Source organism: Engystomops pustulosus, chromosome 2, assembly GCF_040894005.1.
Source record: "Engystomops pustulosus chromosome 2, aEngPut4.maternal, whole genome shotgun sequence".
Classification (NCBI taxonomy): domain Eukaryota; kingdom Metazoa; phylum Chordata; class Amphibia; order Anura; family Leptodactylidae; genus Engystomops; species Engystomops pustulosus.
In genome coordinates, this window is record NC_092412.1 from 65,839,130 (window position 1) to 65,854,159 (window position 15,030).

Consider the following 15,030-nt stretch of genomic DNA (forward strand, 5'->3'; position numbering starts at 1 on the left):
TTCCATTGGAGTCAAAGGGAGTGTATATATTCCTGTACTCAAACGCCTCCTGTTACCGGGTGAGACGCTTCCACTGAGGTGTCAGGGAGAAGAGTGTTTGTTCTGTTTCCGTTCTTTATCAAAATAAATACAAATAATGTTGTGGAAACACTTGAGTACGTCAGGATGGGAGCGGGAACATCGCGTTACATTCACATCATAAACCACATTCAAACTACAACTCCCAGCATTCCATTCTGCCGCCGACGTCACGCCTGATCTCACGAGAAAACGTCACCGGGCATCACTATGGCAACGGAATGACGTAGGGTCCAGTGACAGTGAGGTTCTGCACCGGCATCTCTCCGAGGTCAGACTCAGGAGCGCGGCCGAGAAGCGGCTCCTCCCCAGCTACACTCCGGACTCATCACTCTCTCCCAGGCTTGCAGCAATGGCCGCCAAATGCGCCGGCCGCCTTAGCGGTGTGGGGGCGCGCTCCCTGAGTGACTGGGCCGGGCTCCACACATTCCAGGGGCTCCGGGGCTGCCGGCCGAGGGCGCAGCGGCATCCAATCAGGTGAGAGCATTTATGGGGGGCGCGTGTGGCTGCAGGGCGGGGCCTGGGCGCAGTCACGTGAAACTTGTTGCGGAGGTGTAAGGGGAACCCCAGTGAGGGGAGACCTGCGCGCTCTCTGTGTGGGGGAGAGAGCCTCCGTGCTGCTGATAATGGAGTGCAGTGATGGAACTGGGCTGTGTATCAGCGAGTCACACTCAGAATACACACTTGTTTATAGCAGCTTTCACCCAGAAAACTACATCTCCCAGTTCCAAGGCCTTGTTCTGCCTGTAGTATCTCCATACGCTGTACATTGGCATTAGACTATTGCTGTATACATGGATGGGGAGTGGATTCTCCAGTATTTAGATATCAATGACCTTTCCTTAGAGGTTGGTGTAGCCGCCAAGTGTCTTATCATAACCTATCAGCTGATGGCAGGAGCCGAGGTGCCAACATAAATGGTGTATGGAGCCAGAAGTGCACAGCTCTGTGGGTCACTACAGTGTGGTGTACCGGGCCACCGATCCTCCCAAATTATCCTGATATCAAATCCTTAAGGACATGTCACACGAGAGAGCGACTTAGCTGAAATATATATATTACACACACACAGCTCCGCTGTTTTTACCGACCCAAGTACTGGAACCAGTGCTGCCATGTTGCAGTGGAGACAATACTGCATGATACATCCTATCCAAATGACTAGAAGAAAGCTTGCAGGACTGTCTGACTGCCACAGTGTATAGATGTGTGTATATAATAATAATCTTTATATAGATCCATCAAATTCCATAGCGCTTTACAATGCTGGCTTATTGTGGATGCAGAAAACCGGGGGCCAAGACACCCACTGATTTCATACTGTTGCTGTTTATTAGGAATAGGCCTTTTGGACAATACATGATGTGTATTGTGGCCACAGTTGTTCCAAATAAGGGAACCTATCTCAAAATATGATACTGCAACAAGGATGAGATGCACAAAGGCAGAACAATGAAAAGGTTGGGCACACGATACTAAAGGGGGTGGCTTTGTTACACAAGCTCCCTAGAGATAGTGGGTATTGATGCTTTACTTTAAGTTAAAGTAATTGCAGCCTCATTGGTTATTGCAACCGAAAAATGATGTTTGTAAAACATTGAAGTACGGTATGTAATATTAGCAATTATTGAGTCAAATGGCAATTTGCCATTCACAAAGCAACTGCATCTGCTTTGATTAGTGCTGTGGACAAAGCGATCGTCTAAGATGGTGACCTGTGTGACATGTTGCCCAATAGTAAAATGCGTTCTTCAGGTACGTTTCCTTGAAATAGTCTCCCACAGTCACAAAATGGAGGCTACACCCCTGCCTGTGTGAACCTGCCTATACACTGGTATTTACTGCCTTTAGGAAATAACTATTGTCCAATGTCAGCTTTTACAGAGGTAGCATGAAGGTTAAACCGTAAAAGCTACAGGAAAATTCCAGGCGCTCAGCTGATTGTCCCCTATCCAGTCACGTAATAATTGTCATGAACACATATTTTGTATAGATCTATTTCTGCTTTATGCACAGGTACAGCCCACATCAGACAGCGACAGGTACATCCTGTTTTCCAGTGTGATATTCCATGGAATATGTTATAAATGTGCGAACGTTATAGACCTACATATATGTCATGAATGGGGTGTTGTCCCTTCCTGATAAGGTGGTCCAAAAGCAGAGAGATGTAGGGGTTTTACATAGCAGACACGTAACCTCTGTAACACCCTGTGGATATGCTATCCCGCCTCACCATTTATGTCTGAATATTACCATATTTGATAATAAAAATGATTCATCTGGGGTCGTGTGAATGAAAGATGTGGCTCTTGGATCAGTTGGGACCTTGGTCATACAGCCAAGGGGGTGTGCAGTGTGGGCATGTAGCTGTCTAGCCTATTGACACGAGAGCTGCATTAACAGTGTACAGCTAAAAATTGAGCAATGATATCTGATAGCCAAACTAGCATTAAAAGAAGACCCGTGATACCTCCATCATCTGACTGGGGTGGGTGTGATGTTGTACTGTCTGCCAAATACAGGGCACAAGAGCAGGGGCAGTGAGAAACACTGAGTGATCTCTAGAATAATATACCAGGTTTGCCGTATAGAATCTGTAGGGCTATGATGTGACAGCTGTTTTCTAGGTGCCACTTCATTGCCTTCCCCACCCCCACAAAGGAGTGGATGGGGAAGGAAACTGTGAGCTGCTACCATCCCCCGAAGCGTCACATCCCAGCTGAGTTATCATCCTGGGAAGGTTTTCCTAGGCAAATTGACAACACTAGAAAGAAGGATTTTGCAAATGTTATAAAGTGTAAATGGGCAATGCCCCGTACAATAATGTTATCTCTAGCTATGTGGGTTGGATGACATATTCTATACCAGTGGTGGTGAACCTATGGCACTGGTGCCAGAGGCGGCACTCGGAGCCCTCTCTGTGGGCACCCAGGCCATCACCCCAGAATGAAGTTCACCAGACAGAACTCAAAGAATCTTCCTACAATATTAGGCGAATTTGCCCTCCTCTTTTCAACTGCATTGGTGTCTTTAGGAGGCTGAAGGATTAAAAATTGTCAAACAACAAGAAGAAATAAATTACTGCTTAAATTGCTGTGCTGGCACTTTGCAATTTTGGTTGAAGTTTGGCACTCCGGCTCTAAAAGGTTCACCATCACTGTTCTATACTCTTTAATGTTTTGTACTTGAGTTATTAATTTGGTGCTTCCCTCTAACCTTTTATACCATGGCTGGCCGTTGCTTATGAAGCTGCATTCATGCATTTCGGTTGAATTGTGTGGCAATGGAATCGCGATTGGCTAACACAGCCCCCATCACAGATTCTGTGCGCAGCGTTCGGACACCACTGACAAACAGCTGATTTTGCTGTGGAAGCAATGGTCAGCCTTGTAATACAGACACAGCTATCTTATGTAAGGGGGGGAGCTTCTTGTACAGGGAAGAGCTCTGTTCTGGCTCATAGGGGGAAGGGAGGACCTTAGCAGGAGACCCTTTGCTGTGATGTTCAAACGCTTATTAGACCATATGGCCAGGGGTATTATTCAGTAAATTACTCTTTTAATACATCCCCACCCTTCACCAGGAGATTCGAAGAATTTAGATAATGATGGAGCCCTTAGGGTGAAGACACACGTGGCGTTTTTGGGCCGTTTTTAGTTCGTAAAAAACGCATGCGTTTTTGACAGGTTTGACCAATTATCTTAATTCAAACTGGTCAAAAATGCATGCGTTTTTTTCAGATCTGAAAACGCTCAACTAAAAACGGCCTAAAAACGCCACGTGTGTCTTCACCCTAAGGGTGCATCCACACGTTCAGATTTTCAGATGCAGTTTTTGATGTCCAAACCAGGAGTGGAGTGAAAATAGAGGAGGAGTAGCACTTCCAAATGATAATCCTCACTCATTATGATCCACATCTGCTTTTGGCTTCAAAAAACGCATCTAAAAAACTGCACCTTTACCATCTAGGAGACTCCAAATCTTTGCTTTGTCTAGCCAGTATTCACACATCCCCCATGTAAAGGTTGTGTCATTGTTCACAGGACGGAATAACAAATAATGGAAGCATCTGAAAGACCTTGTGACCACTGGGGCCTTTCTTATTTACATGCGTCCTGCAGCTCCTTGTCCTCAGACAACTTCTCCCTGATCTCATGGCATTGTGCTTGGAAAGGTTATTTTGGAATTTGCGGAAGTGCTCACACTGTGATGCGTACTACATCTACAGGCGTAGGATTGTTAGGACTTGCAGTACTGCCAAGCGAGGCCCTGGCTGGTAAACAGCGCAGAAGCTGGAAGTGACCTGGCAGCAGACAAGCCAGTAGGCGGGGGAGGTGTCCCAGCATCTGTAATGCGTATAGCTGGAGAGCCACCATTATATAACCTACTCACTAATATCATCTTATGATCTGGTGGAGAACAGCTTTGCCCTTGGGGGAGAGTTTTGTAACATTTTAGATTCTAGCCCCTTGAGAACTTCTCAGAAAGTTACGTCAGGACAGTATTAGTGCAGTAAAATCCAGTTATATATAGTTTTGTTCTGTGTGTCCGGGGTGCAGGACATAAAGGAATAGCATTCCTTCCATCATCTATAGTCAGGGTCATATCAAGGTGAGATGATCTTACCGACTGGTTTTATGCCATGTTATGCAATGCCCTTCCTGTAAACCACACTATGGCAATGTTTGCTGCAAAGTTTCCATTCAGTGCTTCTTGTGTTCATGGCTTTATTGTGCATGAAATTCTAATCTGCAGTTTCTAGGTCTTAAGCTTCAAGATATTTACTGTCTGACTGATCCCATTTGTTTTGGGCAGATGCCCTGTAGCCTTACTTTGGAGAATTTGTCGCTTATGTAAGTAGTAAATCTGATCACCGTCATTGCGGATACCGTTCACATCACATGCCTCTGTATAGGATCATAGTAATGCACACTGTAAGATGGCCATATCTGGGGCTGGACAAGGCTCGTTGCACCTTGAATTTTATTCCTTGTATTTTAGTCATCTATTTTGCTATTATTTTTTACTTTGACCATGGCTCAGCAATTCAAAAGAATAATGGAATAATGTCCGACTCTTGTATCTGCTGAGATCTCATGTGGTGCCGTTCTGACTCTTTGTGTGCATTGTGACTCTTTTGCAGGCATCTGTCTTCCTGTGGTATCCTCATGACCAGAGCATCGAGTGGGATCTTACAGGATGTCGGCAATCCTTGTGTACAGCACTATCGGGGCTTCCTTGGATTTACTGGACCGCTGACTAACAAGAGGAAAGAATACTCTGAGAGAAGAATTATAGGGTAAAGCAGAATCTTCTAGCAATAATTCATGTGCAATGACTGCTCTTTATTCTGTGAAACAGTTTTGTTGATACTTGTGATGATGATTCTCCATTATCTGTAGTTAACAATAATCGGGTATGGTAAATATTTGGTGTTAAAACACCTTAGATGCCACCCCCATAATACAATGCAGCAAAAGAGGATTTAGATTACATGATATCCAGAGATAACCTTCAAAGGAAAAGCAAATGTTTGTACCTCCTAGAAACAGGACATACGGGTCCTTATCTAAGGGCACATTTGTTTCAGACCCTGGCTCAGAAAGCTTTAGAAATGCTAACCACATAGACACTGAATAAACTTAAAGGTTGTCCTGTAATCAATGCAAATCACCTGTTTGCAGTGTAGATAAGCGCCTCTGTCTTTGAATACAGTAACTGCATTCACATGCTATATGGGAATCTGTAGGTAATGATGTATAGTACCTATGGCTATGATGAGGGCGCATTCACACGTTTTGAAACGCAATACAACAGATGAAGAGAGGAGATTTGCCTAATTACATTGCCGTCTACAAGGGCTGGGAAATGAGGCTGCGGTCATTTTGTTTGCATCTAACCCATGCGTTTTTCAAACAGCTAAAGGGGAGATTTGCCTAATTACATTTGTTTTCAACATTGAGTTTACAAAACGCTCGTGTTACCGCGTGTGTTAACACATTTGTTAAAAAAGCATTAACACATGCGTTTTGTTGACACCAATGTAATTATGCAAATCTCCTCTTCAACTGTATGTGTTTAACGCACGCGGTTTCAAACAAGAGGCAACGTATGACCGCAGCCTAAGGGTGATGTCACACATGACGTTTTTAGGCCATTTTTGGGCCGTTTTTAATTAGCGCGTTTTCAGAATGTAAAAAAATGCATGCGTTAAAAAAAGCATCAGTTTTAAAAAAAACTGAGTGCAGTTTTTGAAAACGCATGCGTTTTCTCGGTTTTTAATTGCGCAAATTCAGAAAACCGGACAAAATCGCATGCGTTTTCAAAAACCGCATGCGTTTTTTTTCCAATCTAAAAACGCCAAGTGTGACATCACCCTAAGAGTTCTCCTTACGTAGACTGCCAATCAAACCTGCTGTGTAGGCATGTGGAGACCTATAGCCGTAGACGCTCCTCTAGGGGATTCTGGGAAAATATGAAAATAAGTATTCCAGGATGGAAACAAAAAATGTGGTTTTCCTTATCACATCCTGGAACACTTATTTGCATATTTTCCCATTTTGTTTACAAAACACAACCATTTACAAAACCCAGGTGTCAACACACCATTAAGGTTACGGTCACATGTACCTTTAGTGCAGCGCTAGAACAGGGGCGGGCGTCTTGGGCCGATCTCATTAGCATTTCCAGTGAAACGCATGCGATTGCTTACCAGTCACATACTTTTCACTGCAAATGAGTTTGGGCCAAGGCACGTCCCCCCCACTGTGCTGGTGCTGTGCTTATATTTTTTTTGGTCTAACTTTTTTGATCATTTAGAAATCGATTGTGTCACTTACACAAGATCAGGGCAGTTTTGTACAATGTTATGTGAATGGTTTAATCTCAGCTGTTTTTCTGCATTTGTATGTGGATGTTTCTTTTGGCACTTACTGCGACTTCCTCTACTAGATTTTCTGTTCAGTGTGGGAAAACCTTTTACATACTTTTTTTTTTAATTAAAAAGTTAGTCACTCATGATCTGTGCAGGACAGATACAGGGTTTATTACATATCATGTAAGGAAATGGGTGCCATCACATGATGCTGCCTGAAAGTGAAAGTATTTCACTTAGAATCTCCCTGCATATGTGGTAGGTAGAATAGTAGAGGAGGAGGTGATATCTGCAGGAGACATAATTGTGATAAGGAGTTGCTGACACATATCCACCCATATGACTCTACATTTGTGGCACGTGGAACAGTCTGCTGAATTTTCCTTAGGCAGAATGAAGGATATGATTTTTGCTGCGTAATAAATGACAACTGTAGGAGTGATCCCCTGTCCTGTTTTATAGCTGCAAAATAATAATAAATATATATTAAAGATTTCACATTCATACAGATTGAATGAGTGAAGTTGCTGATGGTGAGATCTGCTGACTGTATTCTGGCATCAGTATATCTTTTAGAACCAAAGAGTTGGCCAGTTCCAATGTACCCATTCCCTATCACTGCCAATATCTGGCATCCGAGGAGGAGTTTCAGGAGCCCCCACGCACGTCAGATTGTCGGCAAAGTGATTTTTATCCAAGGTGGACAGAGGACTTTATTTTTGTATTCATCCGGCATTCTTTAGAAAGGTCTAAAGCGAAAAATGTTGTATAAAAGCATAAGTGATATATAGTATGTGTAGGACATCTGTTTTGCATTCTACATAAAGAATGACCTTAGAAATTTTTTTTAAATGACTGTCTGCATTCCAGGTGCCTGATATGCTAGATAACATGATACGTAGACTGATGTGCAGCACCACAAGCAATCCCTGCCTGCAATATGCAGCCATAGGTTTGCATTGAGTCATACAATGGCTCCATTGCAGGCATAGTGCACCCATAGCTTTGTAGGTAGGCGCGCTAATGGCATGTCTTGCAATCAACAACTAAATGTATCCTATATTTTTAATAATCCTATAATAAATATATGTATCTTCATGTTACAGCATAAAACAATGTGATTATCATGTCATTGAAATTCCAGGTACTCCATGCAGGAGATGTATGAAGTGGTGTCCAATGTGGAAGAATACAAACAGTTTGTGCCTTGGTGTAAAAAGTCTACAGTCATCTCCAAGCGTACTGGATATGCTAAAGCACAGCTGGAGGTGGGCTTCCCCCCAATGCTGGAGCGGTACACCTCTATCCTCACCCTTGTACGCCCTCATTTAGTTAAAGTAAGTATTTTCTATATGGTAAGGCTTTGTATAATTCATTCTACAGAAGACTGTAGATAAGTGTTCATGATAATGTGGAAATATTTGACAGAACCTGATTTTGTCAATAAATTTGTATATCCTACGCATTGAGTACACGGCCTGTGTAGCGTTACGGGAGAAAGCACTTTATAAACTTAAGGGTTCCATTGGTTGAGAGAAAGAAGGGGGGGGGGGGGTGTTAGTATACAATAAAAGTTATTTAGATAAAAAAAATAAATTGGTGCATTAAAATTTAATAAGTTGGGAACAAAAGGCTATTACAAAAAACACCACCACAAAAACATGTGTTAGTATGGTAAAAATAGGTTCAGAACCTTCCTGCTATTATACAGTATGTTCCATTGTCTTTTTCCCACTGCACATAAATCCCAGATACCATCCTGTGCCAGCTTGGACAATGGCCAAGTAGATTTTGCAGCTTTTACGCGGCAAGGTTTTCAAGGTCACAAAACATAGGAGACTATATGACTTGTGATTGCTTCATGCCAGGAAAGTTGGAACCTGTGCCAACAACCAACTGTTCAGCCTGTGTCTTCTATATGGTTCTGTATCATTTTATTCATCTACTATCTTTTCCAGGCTGTTTGTACGGACGGTCGTCTTTTCAACCATTTGGAGACCGTTTGGCGCTTTAGTCCTGGTATCCCTGGTTATCCCCGGACATGCACTGTAGACTTTTCGGTATGTGATATATTTGTTGTGAGAGATCTGGTGGATCAATCTTTTTAGGATTTATAGCCACAAACATTGTTTTTTGTGAATGTGTGTTACCTGCTTGTTTGCCGATGCATCCACCATGCTGCGACTGGATCATAGAGCCGGTCCTATACCAACACGTTGTTGCCCAAACATCAGTCCATTGCCTGTTCTTTGGGGTCCTAAAGTATTGCGTGTTTGCTTGCATGTTTACCCCTCCCCTTTCCATAGAGAGGATTATAGCATGGCCATACTGGAAGAGATTTTTCTTTTTCCTGTGTATGTTCTGGTACCCTTGGCAATATGTCCAATTAAATGGCTAGATGTATTGCTCATTGATATGCATGTGGCTGTATGCTACCCATACTAACACGGAACCCTACGAGTAGCAAAAATAGTTAGTGTGAAAGAGGCCTTAGTATGTTGTACTGCATAAAAAGTCCTTATTTCATCCCATAAACATGAAATGAAGTGTAATTGGGGACAGGGACTTATTTGACAAGCTGTGTGCAGTGCTGTGGAATATGTTGGTGCTATATAAATAAAGGAATTATTATTAATGTGTTATTGTATTTCCCCTTTATCTTGCAGATATCCTTTGAGTTTCGTTCCTTGCTGCATTCCCAGCTGGCTACTGTGTTTTTTGATGAGGTAGTGAAGCAGATGGTTGCAGCCTTTGAGCGACGGGCAGGGAAGAACTTTGGTCCTGAAACACCAATTCCTCGTGAGCTGATGTTTCATGAAATCCACCAGACGTGATGCCCTTCTTTCCACCATACTGTCCAGAGAGAATGCGGAAAAACATCAGCGCAAGCCAACCCAAAGTTCACACAATGAATATGGAACATAAGTCTCAAACTGTGCACTCACCGGGACTTAGAGCTCAGAACCACATCTAGTTTTGTTTTTTTTTTATTTTAAGAACCATATTTATTTAATTTCACATCTTGTGCTGAGAAATATATTGTATAAGTTATCATTTGTGTCTGTTTCAGGTGGAGAGAGGCTGGTGAGCTGCCCTGTAGTAGGACTAGCACCACCTAAGTCATTTTAACTGTGTGTTATCCTGTTTTTCTTTAAGATCTCTATGGAGAGATGGGTGCTGTATCCCACTGTGCTTGTTATAGGAAGGGACATTTATCATACTCCTGTAGTAGTGGTATTGCCCATTACAGCTAGGCCTTTCTTCCTAAGTATATCATAGTTAGACCCGGGGTCTTAGTAGGGGCATTGCTGGTTGTTCTATCACATATACCTCTTCATTGATCACACAGACTCTCTTCTTGACACATTCATCCTACAGTCATAGTATACCAGCTTCAGTGCTCAATAATATGTCATACTGTATGCACACTGGGGATTTTCAATTGATGACATAAAATGATGGTGCATTAACCTGTTTTGGAAAACTATGGTGAACTATGGTGACAAACCATAGCAGGAGTTAGAGCAATATATTGGATTCATCATGCTTTTCAAGCACTGTTTTCTATGCAAAGGAATAGCAGGGTATAACGGCTGTAGACTTGAGATCCTTTGTGCCAAATGACCTACAAAGTTATTTTATATGTACGTATAATTGGGACTGGATGATACAGAAAAAGCAAGTGCCACAGTGACTCTGAGGAGCCAGGTACACAGTTTGCATTAAAGCCTTAAAATTCTGCTTTAATGCGCTGAGATTACTCGCAATAGATATATAACTATATGTGCAGTGAAGAAAACTAAACTGAGGTCTCAAAAGCACAAAGAGATGGAAATCTGCTCCTGGTGCAAAAGTTTACAAGAAGTGCAATACTGCCCACCTCTCCCTGCTGCTGTGCACACCAGGAGACACAATGGAAAAGCCTTCTAGAGAAAAGTTTAATTTCTATTCATTCTCTGTTGCCTTTTCCTCTGTGCAAACAGGGACCACTTAGGTGTCTTTGTGTATTAGTGATCGCTTGACTGTCTGGGACCTGAAATAGAAAGCAGAACCATCTCTTTGTGAAACCTGATGTCTTCAAATTTCATGTGCAGTGTTATAACCTTTATGTGATAGGTCAATGAAACATTACTGACTGATAGACCAACAAAGCTGGGACACAAAACTGAAGGTGATCTTATGTTATAGACAAACCTAGGTCACACCAGAGCAATTGAGTGTTGCCAGTCCCTAAATAACTTGACATTTGACACAACTGACCTTTGCTCACACCATGAACAGAACTATAAACTGCACCTTCTAGAAATTCCTATACACAGTCATGTGGCAAGCAGAGAGCATCTCCCCACTTCCCTATATCCAGGGCACTGCTTGTGGTTATAGCCTAAGTAGTCTGGTTGGGTTTGTCAGGAAAGGAGATGATATCACAGCCAGGCATTTTGAGGATTGTAATGGTTTTCTTTTCCAGGATGTCAGTAGCTGTTGTATGTGGTCCTGACACTTGCAGTAGTTAGCAGTAAAGATGCCATTTTTTTTTTATGTCAATATTGAGCTGTATACTCATTCATTATCATTTAGTCTGCCTATGCTGTGTTTAAGATGGGTTGTCTATAAAGGGAAAAAATATAGTGTTTTACAGAAATATTTATGTGACTGGTTCATTGAATGTTCTTTTCTGAAGTGTTTATAATATCTATGAAAGAAGAATTTACTTCCGTAATAAGCAGATCCCTGGGTGCAGCACTGCTGTACAGTACGGTGTTCACTTCCACCCAAGGCTGGATTCACATCTGTCAGTGATCACAGACATGAGAAGTGTTGTGCTGCAGACAGATCACTGTGCTGGGGCCTGAACTCTGCTGCATATTGGGGAAACAAAACTCCATGCCTCATACATCAATATTATGCAGAGCTGACATTGTACAGCCAGCTCTGCTACATATCAAACAATTATTCTGTGCATCATATCAATATTATGCACAGAGTTAGATTCCAGCATAATGATCAATCCTAAACTAGTGGGCTGAACAATATTTTTTTTTTTAATGTGCAAGATTGACTGGTTAAACCTGCAAATTTCAATGAGGACCCCACCAATTCTCACCTGGTGACATTTGTTTCTTTATTTTGTCAAATATATGATAATCTTAGAGGCACGGAGGGGATTTATCATTGCAGCTAAATTTTTTTGTCTGCAAAATCCACTCCAGATTTATCATGTGACTCCAAATGTGGTAGACTAACAAAGTGAGACTTTAAAGAGAACCTGTCATGCAAAATAACCCCCTAAATATATTTTCATAAACTGCCATTAGAGAGCATTGCCTCTATCCCTTCATTGTACCTCTACATGCCTGTAAACTTAAGCAATTAGGTCCTAAAACTGTATGCAAATGACCTGTGATATGTCCAATGAGTCATTATCATATTCAAGCTGTCCAGCTTATTCATGAATGGGAGGCACAGCCACACCCCCAGTGCTTGACTGACAGCCTGTATAGTGCTGTGAGGCTGTATAATGATGTGCTTCCTTGTGCTGGCGACCCCCCCGGAAGCCTGTGTGTAAGAGATACAACAGCTCCAGGATGCAGCCATGTTATAGCAGAACATGTCAGGTACTTGTGTAGCTGATGTCTGTGTCTCTGTGTATTAGAAGGGAGAGCATGTCAGCAGATAAAGCACAGACACTAGCAATGCTTTACTATACATTACACACAGACATGAGCAGGGGGAACAGGAGTGACAGCACTGCCTCTGACCATGTGACCAGCCTCATTTACATAATCCAGAAAAGATGATTTTTGCAATGATTAATGTATGAATTGATAATGTATATGCTGTGATGGAATCCTAGTCAGCTGCTCCAACAGGTAGAGGTGACAGAAATAGTGACAGACCTGATGACAGGTGTCCTTTAATCAAAAGGTCACAAACAACTTGTGTGCCAATATGTAGCTACATTTATCAAACTGTTTGAGCCACATGTAAAAGACGTCCATGCTGTACACTGTCCCATTTGTAGGGCCAATCAAATTCCCAAGGATGGAGCTCAGAACAAAAAAAAAAAAAAGGGAACATCTGATGCAGAGCATCCCCTTCTTCCCCTGTAAATCATGACTAAAGTGTGGCATTGCAGTTTTGCTGGGAAGCAGGGAATCCTTACATCATATAATCACCAAGAGTCCTCAGTACTGCGATCTGTTATTCACAGACCAACCGCTGTTGTGTGAATGAGCCTTTATTTTGAGCCAAAACTGATGAAATAACAGATGTGAACTGGACCTTATGGTGTCAGTTTGCATATGCCTGGACATGGGGTCACGGTTTTGTAGCTTCATTAAACACATTAGACATTATTAGTGCGGGCAATGAAGGACTTTGCTTAAAAAGTTTGTCTATGAAGAAGCAATAAATCTAAACACACTGCACCGCTTCAAAAGTATAGGTGAAAGAAGACCATTGTAATATTTTATGGGTGCAATATCCAAAATTGCCCCTCTGGATAACCCCTCATGTAAAGAAAAACCTTTAAAATATATATAGCATGCATTTGAACTTCAAATGCGGCTAAATAAATGCCCCCTCAATTTGAATAAATTCTAAACATTAAATTACACTGAGGGCTTTTTAAGATACAAGATGTAGAAATATTGTGGCCCAGTTATCGATATTAAAGCTTTAAACAAATGGGTGAAAGGTAACCAACATGTTCTACAGCCCCGGCGTCTGCAAAGGGAAGGTATGGACTAAACTTAGATGTCCGTACTGGAGGACATACTGTACAGAAATCTGATACCAGCAGCTCCAGGAGAAAACCAGGCGACAGCCAAGAGCATCCTGAACTTTACAGCTGTGTGGCTGAAAACTGCTGCCTTCCCCATTTAAAAGCTTTCCTAGTGATGTCATAATCAATAACACCAGGATAGTCCATTGTTAAAATCATTTTTTTTTTTAATTAACTATGATCAATAAGAGTCTACCAGTGAAGAGCTGGACATTTGTGTAACTAGAAGGTTACATGCACAGGAACATACGGGCCTGTTATGGCTAGACAGACATTGGTGGGCCATAGGAAATGAGCAGCCGGGCCAAAAGTCAGGGCAGAAATTGTGATCCTGTTCTGCAAATGATAGAGCAGGTTCTGTGTGGTGACACGCACAAATGCACCACACAGTGACACTGCTCCTACTACTAACACAGTCATCTTCATCAGTGACTCAATATCATTTCCAGAAAACTTTGCAGATTCACTTTTTTTTTTTTTTAATAGACATTCACTAAAAAACATAATTGCTGCAAAAGTTTATATGGTGCAGATGAAATTTTTTGCATTACATTTTTCTTCAAGAAAATAGTATACTACTCCCATCACATACCATGGCAAAGTCACTGAGCATGCCGATGCTACTACTGCGTTTCCTTGAAAAAAAAGATTGTGTGTTTCCGTATATACTTGAGTATAAGCGAAGCCCCTAATTTTATCACAAATAACTGGGAAAACGTATTGACTAGAGTATAAGCCTAGGGCGGGAAATGCAGCCGCTACTCTAAAAACGTCCACACAGAAGTACCTCCAATAAAATGTCCAGCACAGTGCCACCATTAATATAATGTCACACTTACTCGCTGACCCCCAACACCTCTTCAGTTGCCCATCTATGCGATCTGCCGGTACAGAAAGTATGACGTCGGCAGGCGGCATCACAGCTGCGTCAGTTTTTGTAAAGGCATAGATGTGCATCCGCTGACCCTGCATGGAACCCAAAGAGGTTCTGCAGGGAGAAGAGGGCACCGCTGTCAGCGCCGAAGGGCGAATACTATTTTTATATACTCAAGCACAAGAGTTTTTCAGCACAATTTTTGTTCGGAAAAAGCCCCCCTCTGCTTATACTTGAGTATCTATGGTATATATTCGTTTTTGCTCCTAAAGAGGCACCAGGTCAGATAGTGAACCTTTTTAGGGACTGAGTGCCGAAACTACAAGCAAAAGCCATATTTTTCCCAAAGTGCCAAATGCCAATTTGAAACCTGTGAGTTACTTTAGTTTAACCAGGTTGGAATCCAGAGGACACCAA

The 15,030-nt window shown here is 42.1% G+C and overlaps 1 protein-coding gene across 1 annotated transcript; it reads left to right on the top strand.

The window, feature by feature from the left end:
• The first annotated feature begins 264 nt into the window (after positions 1 to 264).
• Positions 265 to 11,599, top strand: COQ10A (coenzyme Q10A). The gene is made up of 5 exons (XM_072135090.1): positions 265 to 555; positions 5,225 to 5,380; positions 8,100 to 8,292; positions 8,914 to 9,015; positions 9,622 to 11,599. The coding sequence occupies exons 1-5, from the start codon at positions 431 to 433 to the stop codon at positions 9,787 to 9,789; spliced, it is 744 nt and encodes a 247-aa protein (XP_071991191.1). The 5' UTR covers positions 265 to 430; the 3' UTR covers positions 9,790 to 11,599.
• Positions 11,600 to 15,030: the final 3,431 nt, after the last annotated feature.